Raw genomic sequence first — 18892 nt, 5'->3', positions numbered from 1 at the left:
TATGAAAAATTCAGAATTCAAAACTTCCACTGAAACTACAACTTCTGCTTTAAAAGGCTATGACCCCAATCTTTTAAATAATGACTGATTTCAGAGACACCTCAGCAGAATGTTGTAACCTTCTTAGGGATCCCATTATCTCAATTGTTAAGGATAGGAGGTTAAAAAATGTTTTTATCTAGATACTCCTTAGAAAAGGTTCCTTAAGACCATTATGCTATTCAAATACTGTGAACGTATTTGAATGCTACACAATAGCTCAATCATTTCATCATATTAGAAGAAGTTTGCTTACAAACTGTCAATTGAAGATGCAGTCATTAATACTTAGTGGATATTTGGACTTAACTTGTAGAAGGAATTACATGGACAATACTGCCAAATGTGTAAGCTGTGTAAAGTGCATGATGTTTGGTCAGAACAATTAAGACAAATATAAATGTCTGTAGCTTGAGGTCAGCTAGCATCACTGCACAATGCTCTATACAACTTTTATTAATAGCTCAATCAAATCTCAAGTCCTGAGAAATAAAAATAAAACTAAGCACCTTTATGGGATGCAAACAGAAGGTAGGCTACACTAATGAACGTGAACAAAATTTGCTGACGGTTTTATTTGAGGTTATGCTTCCCAATCAGGCTGACTGCTGGAGCATTTGGAAAGGACCCAAGTCCTAGCTCAAAGCATACAGGGCAGAAGAGTTTCTTGAAGGGAAACTCAGAGCTAACAAAGCAGCCAGGAACACTCACCCTTAGGTCAGGACAGGTCTAGCAAGTCATCTTAAAATTCATACTAAGAGTTTTTAAGGCTCTCAAGCTTTTTTTTTTTTTTAAAAAAAAAAGTAATGCTCTGTAGGTGTCTGAAGTTCCAGTTCAATGTATAGTCAGAGATTCTTTGGATTCTCATTCTTGGCACTCCTGTTTAAATTCCTCAAGGATCTGAGGTGCACACCACAAGCTCTCCTGGCATGCACACACAACCATGTTTTTCACAGAACAGTGACTTCAGACACCTTCATTCAGTAACAAAGCTATGTGGCCTGAGCTCTCACTCTCTTTTATTCAGCGGCCAACAGAGAAAAGCTCAACTTCCAGATGTGTGACTCGTTACATAACATCCACATTTTTTCTTGAATTTGCAGTTCTCAGACTCTAAACCTATTATGAAGAACAAAACAGGCAGTTCTATTGTATAATGCAGTACAATAGCAAGATAGCTTGGCACAGATATACATGATTTACAATCACTGAGAAAATGAGCGCGGCATTGTCTAACCTAGCATTTTCTTGAAAGCAGCATTTGTGTGTCATTTTCCCCAGTTTTTATCGACTTGACTGTTTACATTGAAACTCTTTAAGGGAATCTTTATTTAATGTTTGAAAAACAACTGGGGCAGTAAAATGCCAACCACTGAAATGACTGGACCTTTTAGCATGTAATAGCCTTTAAGAATCTTTGTTGCATTTCTTTCACTGTTACTAGAGGACAGAGATACAGGCCACAAAAAGGGCTTGCTGGTCTGTTGCCCCAAAGCAGTCTTGGAGGGCAGGAACACCATGAGGCTGCTGGGAGAATGGTTTGGTCAAATCCACCTTCACTCAAGGACTTTCCAAGTTAATGCTCAAATTCAAGCTCTTGGACCCAACTGACTAAGAACGCCTGGTTACGTTCCAATTAATTACAGATAAACACACTTACTGTGAATAAAATTGTAAGTCATACGAAAACAAAAGTCCCTACTTCAAGCATCATTTGTGGAAAGCTCTCCCAATATTCAATTACTACAACACGTTCCTCACCCTCTTTTGCCGGTTAGCAACTAAGCATCCTCACAGTGACCTCCCAAGCCACTGTTATGCACAGAGCATGCAAAGAAAGTGATTGGGCCCACAGATCACAGGGGCTGTGGGCAGACTGACCTTACACTGGCGTGGGAAATAATGGCCAGCTTATGCACTGCACTGCTTCAGAGGCTGCTGCAAGCACTTTTAAAGAGTCTGTTGTTTTGCTGACTCCTCCTTTAATACCAATCTCTTCAAGTATTTTAATGAGATTATGACATATAAAACTGGTGATGCGGGGATAATCTAATGTTCACCTCAATCTAATGTTGAAGTTGTGTTTTATTTTTATTTACTTTTGGAAGTTAAGTGCTTCAATTTTAGCATATTAAAAGACAGTGTTCAATCCCATCATATGCTTTTGGGAAGACATTAATGTAAATTTTAAGAAAATCTCCTGGATCTCCCTTATTTACATGGAAACCTCACTGTTACATAAAGCATGCACACTCCACACTGCCTGCTCCTGCATGTTTCCTCTCCACTGGACCAGTCTTTACAGTTCCAGAAACTCAGCCTTACCCCTCATTTTACAGCTCGGTAATCCTTAAAAAAAATATGCCGGGGTTAATAAATCCTCTTGCATAAAATAATGAAATCACCAAGACAAGCATACTCCGATTTTGGAGGCAGCATCAGTAACATACTTTCATGAGTTAATACTCAAACATGAGACTGATCAACAACTGCTGAAAAATGCCTCTGACCTTAGAGGTGCTAAAACATATTTCCAGTTCTTCTGAAGTGAATCCTGCTTGTAGCGTGGCTTATGTTGGACATCCAGTTTTGTTACTAAGCACATTACCTCAATACCTCAGAGGACTGTTACATCCACCTGCTTACAGAACACTAAGAAAAACAAATGCCAGCAGTTATTTCTGGCTGCATACAAGTGCAGATGATCAATGACAGATCCCATTAGTTTCAGAAAAACAATAGACAAAGGGAGCTTCTGTGCTTCCGCAGCTTTGATTACTGAAAGAAAATAGAAATTAGAAAAAGGGGAGTATCCCAACAATTAGAAAAAGCAAAGCAATTTCCATGAGGAAGGCCCTACTACAGTGACACTTAAATCTTATTCACTTGCATCCAACTTTCTATCAGCTCTGAATTACGGCTGATGGTCAGAACTCCCAGAAATGAAAGAAGCAGAAAGCGTTCCAAGAGATATCAATCTATTCCTTTCTCCCATATTAAAGTCAAGAAAACTTAAAATAATAATAATATTAAAAGGCAGATAAAACAAGCAGTGACTAAATTTGTCATGGAGAAACAAATAGTCCTTGTACATGCACGATGAATATAAAGCAAGCTCTCAGCTTTAAGAGGACATGCTTTAACAACCATCTATAAAATCCAGATTTACCAGATACATACAGAACCAGCAGATACAGGCAAGACAGCTTGTTTGTTCTGATCTTTGCATCTGAAGCTATTGCAATAGCTAAGTACTTCGTAATTCCTACTGACAGGAACCATCAGTCCGAACTTTAATTACATATCAAAAAACAGCAACAATCACCACCATCTAAACCCACTTTGTAAGCTTCCAGAGAATACTAGCTTAGTCTCAAAGCTAGCATTTCCCTTCAGTAAGTGGAAAGCAAACAGAGAATGCCCTGAACTTGTCAAAGGCATACATGTAAGAAAGACAACGTCAAGAATATCAGTTAAAAATTCTCTGACAGCATTCTCTTGCATCCCACATGGTACAAAACTATTAACAAATTTATCTTCCACAGTTCTGTGCCTCTTATTTGATCCATTTCAAACAGTAAACTATTCTACTTAATGAAAACCAACCAAAAGAAACAACACAGAAGCTGCACTGCTATACAGAGGGTTATGCTTTGGAATCTAGTCTGTAGGTAGATCTGTGGGTTTCTCAAAGTCATGCTGCATGGTTTTCAACAAGCTGCTGGGCCACTATCACTAGCCTGGTGGTTTCCAAAACATCATCAGCCCAGGCAAACATAAAGTGCCTCAGGTATTATCAAAGATGCCTTGTTACAAATAATTCCAGGTCCAGAATAATGAAGCCATGGCTTCATAAGAAATCATCAAATACGTCAGCTCTTCCTAAGACAAAGTAAGCACACCAATTAAGCAAAAACCCTGTTGCAGGGAAGAACTGCCAGCAGCACAAGTTATTTTAGCTGACATTACTTCAAAAGAGCCCACCATTCACCATCTGTTCTGGCACAAATTTTGAATGCTAAGAAAGTTTCCAGCATCGCTGATGAAAAGAAAGCAGTCGAAATGCAGAAGTTGTTTCACTGTTAAGAAGAACAAGCATCTAGGACAACTCACATTTCAGCAAGAACAAATAAGAAACAGTTCTACAAGCTTCACAAAATGAATAACAGAGAATTACACTAAGACATACAGTGCCAAGGGGAAGACACGTTGGGAAGATAACAAAGAGCAAATAAGATACATGTTGCAAATTTTACATCCAAAATGGGTGGGCAGCTCCAAACAGTGGGGCAACAGTTTGCACTGCAGGTAGTAATCATACATCTATCAAGTTTTTCTGGTTGCTAACAAGATGGACACTTCTGAAAACTAATGGCTCCATCAACCTTTTGAAGGGAAGACCTGCCATCAAAGTGAACTGTACAGATCAGACAAAAAAAGATAATAAAGGACAAGGAGTAACAAGGAAGCCAGGGGAATGAGTGCAACAGAGAAAACAAAAGCAGGGATAGATTGGTTTACCAATATGCAAACACTCAAATGAACTACTTTCTTAGGTTAAACCATTTCTTTTAATATGCAATGTGTAAACTACAGCAAAAATAATAAGAAAAAGAAACAAAGAGTGAAGATAAAGTAAAATACTTGATTCGCCTACCATGAAGCAATATTCTTTCAGAAGCAAATTGTAAACGTCTTTCCAAAAACTTTTGGTGAAATCTCACTTGCATGACTATGTGAAGGTTTACTTCTCTATGTTCTAAAAGAAGATGAATTTAACAGGAAGAGCTAAAGAAAGTCCAGATAGGAAATGAAATCTTATTTCACAACATGACTTGTTTAGCCAAGTCAAATAAGAAGTCCTATGAGAAGGACTGCACTGACCTTTGTAAGAACATCAGTGAAAACAAACACCACAGAAGGAAACAGAAGAGCTATCTAAAACCAAAACAGTGATATAAAAATAAGTGCTTCAAAGTTCACTCACAATTCATCTGAAAATCAGAGGCCTGAGGTTTCAATCTAATGACAATCTGCGTGGCATTTCAAGCCCACTGAGATGATGTCATTAATTCACAAATGAGATAATACAAATAATTGTTACTGTGAGGATGGCAGAGAAGATATCACATACATAGGACACAATTCCAACAGTATACCCCAGTTTCCTATGACTTAGCCAATGAGAATTAAATACTTCACCATAAATTTCAGCGAAGAAATCACTTCCCCATTTCCTCCTACATTTATATAGCATTAAAAATAGAAACACACACACCTATGAAAAGACGACTAAAACCGTACAGTGGAATTTGCCAAGATATAAGAAATTAAGTATTCTTCATATAAATCTGAAGATTAAGGATTTGATCTATGTGGACCCATCACTGTGAGCAAGTCTGGACAAAAACAGATGACCACTTCTATGTCATGTAATTAATAGATTCATTCTCTCCATCCTGATATGAAAAACAAAGTCGATATGGCACTGCAAGATAGGAACGAAGTAAACAACTAAGGTACCTCCTTAACAGTTTGGAAACTAAGGCTCCAAAGAATCCCCCACAGTTTCTTGGAAAAAAATGCTGAATGACAGATGGAGTTTCAATATTTCTTACGACAGAAGACTATTTTCATTGTGCAGTCATAGCAATACCTCTATCAGTTACACTAAGAAGTTCTACTTCATGTTGCAAAATTATTTTATTCGTCTTTTTTTTTTTTTAAATATTGGCTACATTCTTATCCTTAATGGATATAAAACCAGTAAGGACAGCTTAATAATTCTACTCCAAAACTTCAGGTACTGTATTGAATATTTGAGCTAATTTTCCTAGAATAGGAGGCTTTATCTTTTTCATTAACTCGAAAAAACATCATTGTTAGAGTTACTGTGCATGGCTTTGCTTTTAAAATATCTACAATCACAAGTTTCAAACACCTCAACTACTATACTTTACTATAATTTTGCTTTTTTTCCACTCTCCATAAGTTAAAACAGCTTGTTTTCTAATTCACAACAATACAACTTGAAACAGACACATAACATCACAGAAACATGGATCTGGTGTAACACTGCTCATAAAGTAGCCTTAATTTGTGTAATGGAAAAGAACAAATCTTTGGACGTAATAGCTGGTTTCTTAATTCATCCACAAACAACAGTGCTTAGAAGCAAATTGATTCCCTTCTTAAAATGTTGCCATCCAATTATTATCATTTTTTAAAAAATATTTTAGAATCTGAAGGAGGTTGGATACAAAAGTCTTCAAACAAGAAAAGGCTCTAAATGATTTTAATAAATTCACATTCAAAACACCATTTTATGTTGGATTTAACTGTGCAAACTACAAATAGCGCAGGGATTTAGTAGAGCATTTAGTGCTGTCGATTCATCAGATTTATGTAGGTATGCAGATGGCAAAAACTTTAATGAGGGCTCTGCATTAATTCTGTAGCATCTATTCCTACTCACCAGCAGATCAGAACAGTATTATTTTGAGAGCATTCAAACTATTTTCATAAAAGCAAAGAAATGTTGGCCCCCAAAATTAAGAACTCTGCTCAGGGATCTCTCATCTTTATGTGGAACAATCCCGACATACAGCATGGTTAAGTCATAGGAAAGAAGTGGATTTCACTAGGCCAATAATTTTCAACAGTAACCCAGGTAAAAATTCTTCTGATATTTAAATTTATTAAGCATGGAGTAGGAAACACATCAATAGTCCAAAATCTAGCTTTATTACTGAAATTTTGTAAGTGTAGTTTCACCACGTATGAAAGATGTCCTTAACAGGAACACACAAAGCTAGACAAAATCTCGGTCAACAACAAGAAGGCTACACTACCACAAGACAAACTTGCCAGCAAAGTCACCCTACTGAAAACCTTCAGACAAACCCCTTGAACCAAAATCTTTAAAATGAACCAACTGAATCAAAACACATTTCACCTTTTCACACAGAACAGCAATCTTTACTTCTATTAATCAAATGTAATGTCTTACCTTAAGTAAGGCTGACAAAAAATACACGACCTCTATAAAACACATTTAAGAAAATACCTTCAGCTTACCGTTACAGACTTCAGAGTCATTCCATGATAGGTGCCCATGGTATCAATTTTAAAGCCCTCCGTTTCTGCAAAGCAAAAGAACTTCCTGTAAGTAATCACGAGCATAGGAACATAATTTCTAAGTGGACAACATTAGAAATATATTTGAAATTATTTTTTATAAATAATACATATTGCTGTTGCATGTAAACATTCTGTTTATGCTACAAAACCTGGTTAGTATTTAGGAAATCCGTGTTTTCTTTAGGCAGAGGTCCACTTGGCATTTCTGCCTTCCATAACCACAGTGAGCTGCTTCTGCCACATGGAATCATTCTAAAAAAATGATGTGAATTTAAATCTTTGCAGTATATACTATACTATATGTAGTATAATATGCATACAGCATCAGAAATAATCTTCACTACAAAATGAAGAAGAAATTCACTCTCAGAATGCATTATATTGCAACATATTCAACTTACATGTGCATGAATGCAAAAATGTACTCCATTAGAAACTGCTTTAACAAACATAAAATCACAGCCATTTCCTATGATAAATCCACTTCTGCACTGCATTAAAGCAACAATGCCATTATCATCTGATATACACAGAACAGAATTCACATAAACTCACATTACCAAACTCAAAGCGATAAAAAGTTGTTTGGGCTTTTTGGAACAGCCTAAATTGAGCCTTAATAAAATTAAGTGCCAAAAGCCTGCATGTGCTCAGTGACTAATCCTTCTGCTGAGAGTCTTTCCAAGTTTGAAAAGTCCTTTTCTGTCCTCCTATTGTTAGTAATATACAACCTAAGTCAGCTGAATGTGGCCACCAGAATTTGTGGTAAAACTTTTCTCCACATGCACATTCCCTAGTCTCATATATCCACTGTCAGTTGAATTGAGCAACTAACAGCTTAATTAAGTTTGTTCTTAAAATGTCACAGTAACCACTAGTCACCAGAGAAAGACATGATAACCCATCAACACAATGGCTGCAAGCACACATATATACCTAAGCAACTCTTGCTCTATTTCAGCTACTAAAGGTACTTCATACTGCACAGAAACCCTTATTGGAAACTGGAATATTACTATCATTTATTACACCATCTTCACAAAATTCATCAGCTTAAAAACTTATAAACCAAAAATAACACAGAATCAAGTTTAATGCTTCCTCAAGCCTACAAAAAGTTGAAGAGAAATATCAGATTTTCAACAACGTGAGAGCTCCTTGTATTTACCATGAGTAAATTAACTTAAATTGAAACCCACACAACCCTGTCAACAATGCAATGTCCTGGGACACATTTATGGTTGTTCATCCTTTCTTCCTTTAGATGAGGAAGATTATCATACAGTTGCAGGAAATGAAGCAGAAAAGTTCTCTAGATTTTATGGCTCTCCATTGCCTAGAGAAAGATACCCAAGAGATCAGAATTGATCATACTCCTCTCACTGCAGAGATGGGTATCTGCTTTCTGAATGCTGTTTCGGGTTTTCTATCAGGCCTACCACCAAATCCCACGCAGAGAAACTCAGTTGTTCCTGCTGGTGCTGTCTGCCATGTCACAGGCCATTTTTCTGCCTCACTGCACAAAATTGACCTCAGCTCCATCCCTCCTTTTTCTCAGCTTTTCAAATTCATCCCATTCTGCTGAACTTAATGTTTTCCAACCATACAGAGTTAATTTTGAGAAAGCAAAATGCAAGTACAGACCAGAGTACTGCCATCTTTACTATGAAAAAAAGGCTTCCCTTGTAAATTGACACCAGCTTATTGCCTTTCCCTCTGAGCTCAATGTGTAATTACTCAGAGCTGAGTGCTAAAGACAATGAAGCTCATCTGAGCAGCATTCATGTGGATAACACTTTTCTCAGTGACAATGATATTGGCCACTGGGCAAGGAGCACATTAATATTACATGGAGTACCCAAGGCCTTGTGGAGTGCTTGGTAGAGCTCCCTCCCTTAAGCTGAAGAGATGCCTTTATTGACCTGGGGTGAACAAATCAGAGATGTATAATCTAGGACGATGGTTGCTTGCAGAATGCAGACAATTATTGACAGAAGAACCTTTCCCTTTTCCCAGCTGGCCTACCATAGTTTCCTCCTACCTGTAATATAAAGTTACCACCCATTTCAACCAGGCAGCCTTTAGCAAGGCCAGCAAGCAGCACCCCCACCATGCTAGTTCCTTCCCTCTCAGCACAAACCCTGGTTCTATCATTAGTTCTACACATTTATTTTCCATTTCAATTATTTCATTCCACCAGGATCATTATCTACTTTGTCCCTAATAAAACCTTGCGCTCCTCCTGAATTAATGAAAAAGCTAACCCATGACTCCATCAGCACCACAAAGGGAATAAAAAGCTCACAGAGCCAGCAGCACAGTTAGAAAGTAAATCAAAGAGGAGACAAGCACCTAGCAGGGAACCAGCCCGTGTTCAACCTCTAATGGTTTCATCTTTTCAAAAAAAAAAAAAAAGAATCTACTTAAGTTCAATTTGCCCTGGTTCATGCAGTGAGCCACAAGAGCTACTAAACATGGCCTGGGGTCTCACTGACTTCCTGCTCCCAGCCTCGTGCCAACCCTTCTTCCCAGAAAGAGGAGCGAGTCACTAGGATCCAAAGAGCCAGCTGGTGCCTCAAGCATTAAAGACCGGGCTCCTAGCCTGCTGAACATTTCCAGCACGGATATAGGCCTTCCAATGCTATTTAGCAGCTACTTAGGAGGTAAATAAAACATTTCTGGTCATCAGTAAATAACAGCATAGTGCCTCTACTATTTACTTATCATTGATTAATGTAAATCTAAAATAAATGAAATGGCCAAAAGAGAATGCAGGTGTCCACATGGATTCCTGCAAACAGTTACCACAGCCACTGTGAGGTCTCCAAGGGACGCCAGGGCCTGCTACCTGCAGACAGGATTAGGTCAGCAGAAGAAACCACCTCCTAAACAGCTCAACAGCTCTCAAGTTTCCTGCCTCAAACTCTTAAACAAATGATGGATGAGAGTTAAGTACCGGCAGCTTCTAAATAACCACAGCAACTCTCTAAACTGACAACAGCATGGACACTCTTACCTCAGAAGTTTGTCCCTGATCCTCTCATTCATCTCATTTTCCATGTGATATTCTAACAGTCACTTGCAGAAATAAACGCTGCTGACTGCAGGAGCCCTGTCACTTCCACAGTCATACCATTTTTAGAAGGTCGTAACAGTCTCTACGCACAGCACCTTCAGTTCCACTCCCGGCATACAGCCTATGCAAAGCTGACAAATGCTTCCAAGTCAGGAACTCCACAGTAATGGCTTCATTCCCATTTCAAAAATTACTGAGTCTGTTAGCCAGCCTTCTGCAGCTGTTTGTAGAAGACATTCAAGGGCCAGGACAAAAGGCAGAGCGGGATTTCTTCCAGAGTATTCTCTGAGGGTAGAAGCTGACCCTGACACAGCTGCTCAAAAGCACCCAAGGGACACAAAAGGACCCAAAGGCCACAGTAAAGTGGAGCAGAAAACCAAGCAATATGGAGCACGAATGGACATGCCCCCACCATTCATTAGGATAAATGCTGCACCCTGCCCTCAACAAAGAACAGAAACGCAATGCATTTTTTCTGTCCCTTCCTTACCAGCTCAAACCTGTGCTGCTGAGTCATGCAGCAGCACAGACATAAAAATATTAAAGCCTGACTGAGAAATAGTTGGCAACTCCAGTTCCAAAATCATAGCTTCATTGATAGGAATAGAGGAAAGAGTTAAGTTTATAAACTATCTACTAAGAAAAGGGTACTTAAGAAGAGATTCTTTAAGAACAGCGCCAAGGATGGCAAAACTTCAGATCTCTATTTTTAAACTTTGAACTAGAAACAGAACAACTGCTAAAAAAAAGCTGCTTAAGAGTCTTGAGTAACTTTTTTTCCTCCAAAGACTACACAATAGTTAGTCTATCACACAACCTTCATTTAAATAAAAACAGCCCACATGAAATATTTAAGAGAGTAAAGAATGCAAGCAAAACTTATCACTAGTGTCTTCCAGCAAAAGCATTACAACTTTTTCTGTTTGCCAAATATAATCTGTTTTACAAACATATCAGCATCGTTCAAATCACCTTTATCAAGATACATCTAAAACCTAGATCTCTAGAGACTAAACACAACAACTACCACATAATCAGTTCTAGTGTTTCAAAACAAACTATTACAGCTAACATTAAGACTATCTATTCCCCTCCAGTTATTGCACGTATTATGATCACAATTTCACAGTTCAATGACCCAAAAATCATCAAAAGAAACATATACTTTTTCTGTACGGTTCACCACTTGTTACCTTTCTAGCATCACCATATATCAACCCAAGTGCTTCTCTTGCTTAAAAGATACCAATTACATCTGCTAATGAAAACACACACAGTAATGCATCAGCTTATTGGACTGATCATATTCTCCATCATCACACAGACAGATGTTCAATTTCCACACATATGAGTATTAAAGCTCAAAGAGCCTTGTATTCACTTAAAGCCCACTGCTCTATGTAAATCTAGGTCACTTGACATTTTGATTTTGCACCTGCTGCAGCTCTAGACATCCACTGCCAACACTAATTCAATCTCTAACACTTTCCCAAAGAATAATAGTTCTAAAAAACTTCAATTAACGTGTTTCTGGATGAATGTTTAGTCAAAAAAAAGACAAAAAAAAACAGTCCAGAGGAACATGGATCCGAAAAACTGGAAAGTAAGACTTTGCTAGAATTGCAGGTGAATAAGACCAAATCAACTACTTTTTCTTTTTTTTAGCTGTGTACTTTTCAGGACAGACAGAACAGCTCTGTGGACCTGTTTGGAAACAATTCACTACCCCAATTTACACTCATGGCAATTAAATCTCTGAAAACAAATGTCATTCTATGTAACAGTCTTCTGAATGCTGTTTTTTATATTGTACCTAACAAGTAAAGCTGAAGTTTCAAGCTATAACACTATAATGAGATGGAAAGCCCAGCAATAATAGCAGAGTAGCAAAGTCCTCGGCTGCAGCAAGTGAGGATAAGCCCAAATGCAGCAGCTGCAGGCACAGAAAAGAATATTTTGTTAACCTTGGAATGAGACACCCTTATCTTCACCACCCACCCTTAAATGAGGTCTGGGAAGTGGTGGATCCTGGCTCCACGCTTTCTGGTCACTCAGGTTCATTGCATGCACCTGAGCTCCCCTGGGTTGGCCCTGCCTTCCCACCAGGTGCTCAATCACTGCTTCAAGCAGTGACTCAGCATTTCCACTACACAATCCTAAATTTCCAAGTTACACTAACTAGAACTTATGAAGTTCTGTGTAAAATTCATATAAAACAAGTCAACAGTAATCTCACAAACAATTAAACCCAGATTTTTCAAAAGGTCACAATATTAACAAAGCAGAAAAATCACAAGACAGATACGTCTGTTTTCTATTTCTGAATAGTTACCAAATTACCTGCTCACACAAAGCCAGGAAAGCACAAGCACAACTTATTTTATTCCCCTAACACCAATCTCTTGCATGTTCTCTGCCAGAAAGAAACTGAATCCCATAGGCTTGTATATGAATGCAATAATGAAGTCTAACAAGGCATTCAAGCTTCAAAACTCTGAAATTCCTACTTCTATGAATGAAATGGTAAAGCTGTACATTAATAAGTGACATTAATAAAACATAAAATGTGGAATTGAATAACAGTGAAGGCAAAGAATAAAACTACAAAGTCAAAAGCAGAGAAAGTTTAGCACAGACAGGAGCTTTGTTTTGCTGCAGATCACTGACTGCCAGCATGAAAGAAACGAAACCAAAAGGAAGGAAACAGCAGTCAAGCAAAGTAATTGCACTGTTCACCTTCTCACCTCTAAACCATTTGAGCAGAGTGACAGGCACACTGCCAAGTAAGATGTTCTTCCATTGTGGAAATATATAGGATGTACGCTGAGTCCTACTGTAAGAGACTACCTAATACATTTACTATGGCATAAATCACCAAGTGTTAAGATACTTGAAGGAAAGCTTTCTATCTTCTTTCTAGCCATAGCTGCTGTACTAAGATGCTCATTTGTGAGAAAGCCATGGCCATCTTTGGGGTACATAAGAAGCTGCTCTTGGGGAATACTGCCTTATCACTACAAACCCTTCCAATAAGTACCATTAAAGCAACCTAAACCACTGCAGAAACAAAGCCTGCCCCACCTGATATTAAATTTTTAAGTAAGCCAACCAGAAATGCACTGTGAACCACTGCAAGAGATGGAAAAATAAGGCTGCTATTCAGCAGTCTCCTTTAATAGGAGATTTTTTATTAAAATTCCTAAGTTTACTATCTTAGCCCTGCAAGCTTTAAACTGTTTATGCTACAAGTGAGACTGCTATTAGATAACTGCTGTATAAACCAAACACAGAAATATTCAGTGAAAAAAACTAAACAAAACAGTTCACCTTTAAGTCAATGAGATTTAAGATCCTTTAAGGAATAAGCTCACTTGTGTTACAATTGCCATGTATTCAGCTCCATTTCAAGGAAATCACACTTCTTGTGCTGAATGGCATAGGAAAATGGTAATGTTTGCTTACAGCTTTTGAAAAGCACCTGCAATTTGCTTCATTTGGGTTATAGTTCTAAAGATATAGTTCTACATTACTGTACCCCAGAAGTAAATAAGCAATCTGTTCTGCTGTTCTCTAGAAGTTAAAGGCCTCAGATATCTCCAGGTCCTCTCCTAAGAAACCCAGATGTTATTTAGCAATTCCACACAACTTCCATGAATGTTATACCAATGCCTTTCATAAATCAACCCTTTATTTGAAATAAATTAGGTGCTCATACCAAACATATGTTTACAGTGTTAGACTGTTCATCTAATTCGGTAACACCAGTGCCATTCTTAAACTACTTATTTCTTTAAATGTACTTAGGAAATGGAAAACAAAAGTACCCATGTGTGATTAAAGCAAATAATAGAAAGTGGAAAGTAGAGACATCTTTTATAAAGATGGAGAGTGATAACTTTTCATGTAGAATATGCCCATTCCACAAGCATTCATAATAACAAAAGAACCTTCCAATTGGAAGGAGAGCTGCAGTACTAACAGAATCCCCAAGACTACAGGCTCAGAATCACTTAGCATACAAAAGCATTTTTTACCAATATTAATCACAGGCAGATAACTTTTTTCCTGGCAATGCTTTAATTTCACCATTTTCTGATCTCTGCTCAGAAACTTCTGTGGTAAACCCATGCTGGTGAGCTGCTGGATGAAACCTAACTTCTTTTTTACTGACAAACGTAACTCCTTATCCTCTCTTTCTTTTTGAACTACATGCATGAAGTCAACAGACATCATCTCTACATGGGTTGCTTGCTAGAACTACATAATTTGTCGTCTACAACGACACTGACTATTCCTTCACTAGAATTTCTTGTAGAAGAGTCCACAATGAAATAAATGTATTGGTACATTTTAACAGTTAAAGCTAGATAAAGTAATTCACGGGCAGATATAACTTCACACATTTTCTGTACTCCGCACCAGAAAGCACAGTGAAAGGAAATCTACTTGTCAAATGCTCAAATCCTGAGACTAAAAATTATCAGAAATAAAACTGAAGAGTAAAAAATATTCTGGGAAGGTTCTCTTTCTTCCCTTTCCCTAATCCCATGCCTCTTGTTAAAACAATCAGTTCTTCATATATGCTCTTACAGATTATTTTTCATTACTTAAAAAGCCAGCAAATGCCTGATCACACTCCTCCCCCTCCCTCCCCATCACTACTGCAGTTGTCACTGAGTGGGGGTACTAAATAAATTACACTGGATTGAAATAAGTACACTGAAGCCAATATATGTAACAGGATGTAACAAAATAAATGACCAAATTTTCCATAGCGAGTTTCACACACATAAAACCCTAGATGATACATTCACATACAAGTGAATATTTACAAAAAAAAAAAGTCTATTAGATTCACAAAGAGCCACAATCTAACTTTGAATTTATTTTACATTATCCAATGAGGTGCATGGGAAACAACTCTTAAAATTTTCTTATGGTGAGAAATTCTCCTTAGTGTTAGAGTTGATATTTCTCTTTCTCCAGCTACAAATAAAAATTGAATATCCACTTAGTAGTCTCATATACTCTTGCTTTTTGTTTACATAGTGAAAATAATCATGCCATTCCAATACAAAAATTGAACAAGATCAGCTACATAAAGTCTGAGAATTCACACACACTGTGTATGACTGCTTTTCTTTCTCCCCATACAAAAAAAAAAAAAAAAAAGATGGTATTAACTTCAATAAGGCCAAATACACTGAAAGATGCAAGCTGGAACTGCTCACATGCAGTTCAAAGTGATGTTTAGCAGTACTTAATTTTTTAGAGGCCCAGAAAACGAAGCCTTTTGTATTGTGCCTAGGAACTTCCATTAACAAAAATAATGATTTTGTTTGAGTACCAGAAGGAAGAGACAACCAAGACAAGTAGTAAAAATTTGCCTTAGCTCTGCAAGAGAGACCACATGCAACCATAACACAGCGTATACAAAACCAAACACAGAAAGATATAAAGTTACTCAAATTGGTACTATAACTTGAGATTAGTAAGGCCAGGACAAAAAATTCTAAGTTCAGAGAGAAATCACCAAATTCAAGCTTCCACTCCACTTAAAAATGACTGAAAATTCTTAATCATCTTGGATATTTCCACCTTCTCTAGAAGGAAGCAAATATTCTACACTCCTGTTGCATTTTTTTTTTCATTATAGGTACATGCTTTAATAATATTTATTTACAATTAGTGACAGCAACTTGCACGAGGAAAGGCAAATCAATTTCATTTCATGCATCATATTTTCAGTTTTGGTAAGGGGTTGTGTTGTTTGGTTGGTTCAGGTTATAAATTGCATGCGATCTTCCAAAAATAAAATACTGTTAAGTTTTCAGCTTTCTTCCTAAATATTAGGAATAATTCCTATGAAATAATGCATTCAAATAGCAGATAGTCTTGTTGAAAATACCTGTAGGTATTCTGTATTTCTGTAGGTATTTCTGTACAGAAATAGCTTTTTTTGGTCTTTGCATAGGTTTAACAAGCAATGACACAACCTGCAACCTTAGCTTTACACTCACTGGCGTCATTTTTCATTTTTATATTTATAATTATTTACTTTAAAAAATATCAACCAGCTTACCCTCTTTGCCTTTGAATCTTTCCTGATCATATCTGTTGTAGGCAGCTGGAATAGGTTGCTTATTTCGTAAGGTGGGATCCTAAAACAGATTAAATGAGGTTTGTAAAACACCCTGAAAAGGTATTTGTTAGTTCTTAAACTTCACTAAGTATTACACGGAATAGCCTAAACGTATAAACTTAGTTCACTTCAGTAAGACTTGAAATGCCTTTGAAAACTTCTGATGCATTTAAACACCCACTTACAGAAACAGTTTAGAAGTACATACCGAAGGGAACTACAACAGCCTTAGACAAAAGCAAACAATCAGTAAGAAACCACATTAGCTAAAACTTGTAAGCTTCGTAAAATCATAGATTTTTTTCTAATACCCCAAGGTTTTGAAGAAAGAACTGACAACTCGTGGTTAAGCCTTCAGCCATACACACAGTATGTTCCTTGTCAGCTTGACTGAGCTAGTAATCCATTACACCCTCAGAATAAAACCAAACTCAGTGAAAAAAATATTGCTTGCTTTTTTTGTTTGTTACAGTGGAGTTTTCTGTCTTTGTTTTTCAAGTGTCTAAAATGTGCCAATAAGTACCAACTCATTCCTTCTGTGTAAGACTTAGTTATGTGGTCTTGTTGTGACTGTTCTGCATGGCATATTAATAGTCCAATGTACAATTTGTGAAATTCAACATAAAACAAACACTTAAATGTTGAAATTCACCTGGCTACATAAATTTAAGCCTTTGTTAGAGGCAGGAGTAGTAAAATAAACCAAGTTAAACATCTTTTACAGCAGACTGCACTGCAGTTCTTATGTTTAATAAAGGCTAACAGTAAATATCATAACACAGAACAAACCTTGTCTAATACCTAGGCAGCTTAAACAATAAAGCTGTAAGATTGTCCTTCTGATTTATTACAGGCAAAAGAAAGCTGGTTCAAGCTGTTCCCACTCATGAGTCATGTTCCAGATTCTTAAACATTTGCTACCCTATCTGTCAAAAAACCAGCAAAACATTTTGTTTTAAATGGCAGTTGTCTCATGTAATACATTTTTTCCAAATAGATGCAGAATGTCGCTAGTGTATGATACATACAGAAGCTGGCACTAACACTTCATCAGTAAGTAACAAGAACATACTGAACAAATTAAACTAATATATTCAGCTCCTTAAATACCAGTCTATGTAACTTAAGGCAAAGAATATCTACAAAGTTGTGCTGGGAAATTATTCATTCACTGGAATGAAACTAAAATAAACTTCGTATTTAATAATGACAGGACATTCTACTCTCAATTTGAAGTGCCAGCTCTCAAAGCCACCAAAGTGCTGCTCTTACCGTAGGTGCTGTATTTGGTGCAGGTCTTTGCTCAGGTGCTCGGCCTTCTTCTCTGGCTTTTACTGATTGAAGAATTGCAAAAATATTCTTGGCAAAGTTCTGAAAAACATTATCAGATATCAGTGAATCTTACTGACTATCTGTGTTTCAAGTAACACCAACACAAATAGAAAATACCACTTAGTTAACCAGTGTCTCATAGAAAAACAGACAGAGCACAAGTTTTAGAAACAGAAGTTTTCCAATTATTTTTGCTGTAACAGAACCCAAACATAAGCAGTTCCTGAGCAGACTTGCCACCACCATTCCTTAAGATTTACAAGCTCAAAAGAAACTGCTGAATCTAACTGGCATCATTACCACACCAACTAAACCAAGCTATTCACAAAGAGCTAGTATACTAATTTCCTTGTTTGTTCTTGCCTATCATGCTTTGCTGTAGCAAGACAAAACAAACAAACAAACATAAATAAATAAAAACAAAAAACAAGATGTTCACCCAGGATTTCCAGGACAAATTTCAGTTATGTATATGCTAAAAGGTACCTGTCTGCTCACTGCAGTCTGAATTACGAGCAATCCATGACAATAACTCTAGTAGCATGAGGCAGTGGTTTGTGAGATAACCTCAAGTCGTTGGGACACAACCATACAAGGTATACCAATCAATGTTTTTAAAATACATGCATCTGTTCACATTAATAAGCTTGTTTTACTCTAAGCAAAATTTAACTTTTGAAAAGCGTGTTTCTTCTATTACCACTCAACAGGTGTTCAATGTTAGAGATACATGTGTACAGAATGCCCTTCATTACTGACAACTGTCAGTATGAGAAAATTTTTATTAATTAATGAAAATAACTTTTTAATATTTCAGAATAGTATGAAGTATTTACAGGCTTAGACTCTTTCACAGTACTGTATGCTCATCTTGAAATGTTGTCAGTTAAGACCATTAGCATTACAAACCAAATGCAGAAATTATATGAATAAGACCTCTGGGGTGAATTGTATAGAAATAATTTAGAGATCTCTAAAGCAAAGCTTCTCTAAGCTTGCTCCCTTGACAAGCATGTTGCCCATTTATTCAAAGGCAGAAGGGCTGTACCTGGAGACTACCAGAAACCACTTATGAAGGTAAAGCCATTTACTGCACAAAATCTTTTCAGAAAGACTGAGAGAACTCACGCAGAAGCGTATTTCAAGTTCTTTTCTATCAGAAA

General features: G+C 37.1%; 1 protein-coding gene across 1 annotated transcript in view; it reads right to left on the bottom strand.

The window, feature by feature from the left end:
- CDC73 (cell division cycle 73) overlaps positions 1-18892 on the bottom strand; it is a 97977-nt gene that overhangs the window by 60654 nt on the left and 18431 nt on the right. Inside the window, exons 8-10 of the mRNA XM_031595793.2 lie at positions 17670-17768; positions 16338-16416; positions 7117-7181 (exon numbers count right to left, since the gene is read on the bottom strand). Of these exons, the coding sequence (XP_031451653.1) occupies positions 7117-7181; positions 16338-16416; positions 17670-17768 (243 nt within the window). The remainder of the gene's footprint in view (positions 1-7116; positions 7182-16337; positions 16417-17669; positions 17769-18892) is intronic.

Source organism: Phasianus colchicus, chromosome 9 (assembly GCF_987193195.1).
Source record: "Phasianus colchicus chromosome 9, bPhaCol1.hap1.1, whole genome shotgun sequence".
Classification (NCBI taxonomy): Eukaryota; Metazoa; Chordata; class Aves; order Galliformes; family Phasianidae; genus Phasianus; species Phasianus colchicus.
The sequence above is the reverse complement of the archived record's forward strand: the minus strand, read 5'-3'. Positions and strand labels throughout refer to the sequence as shown.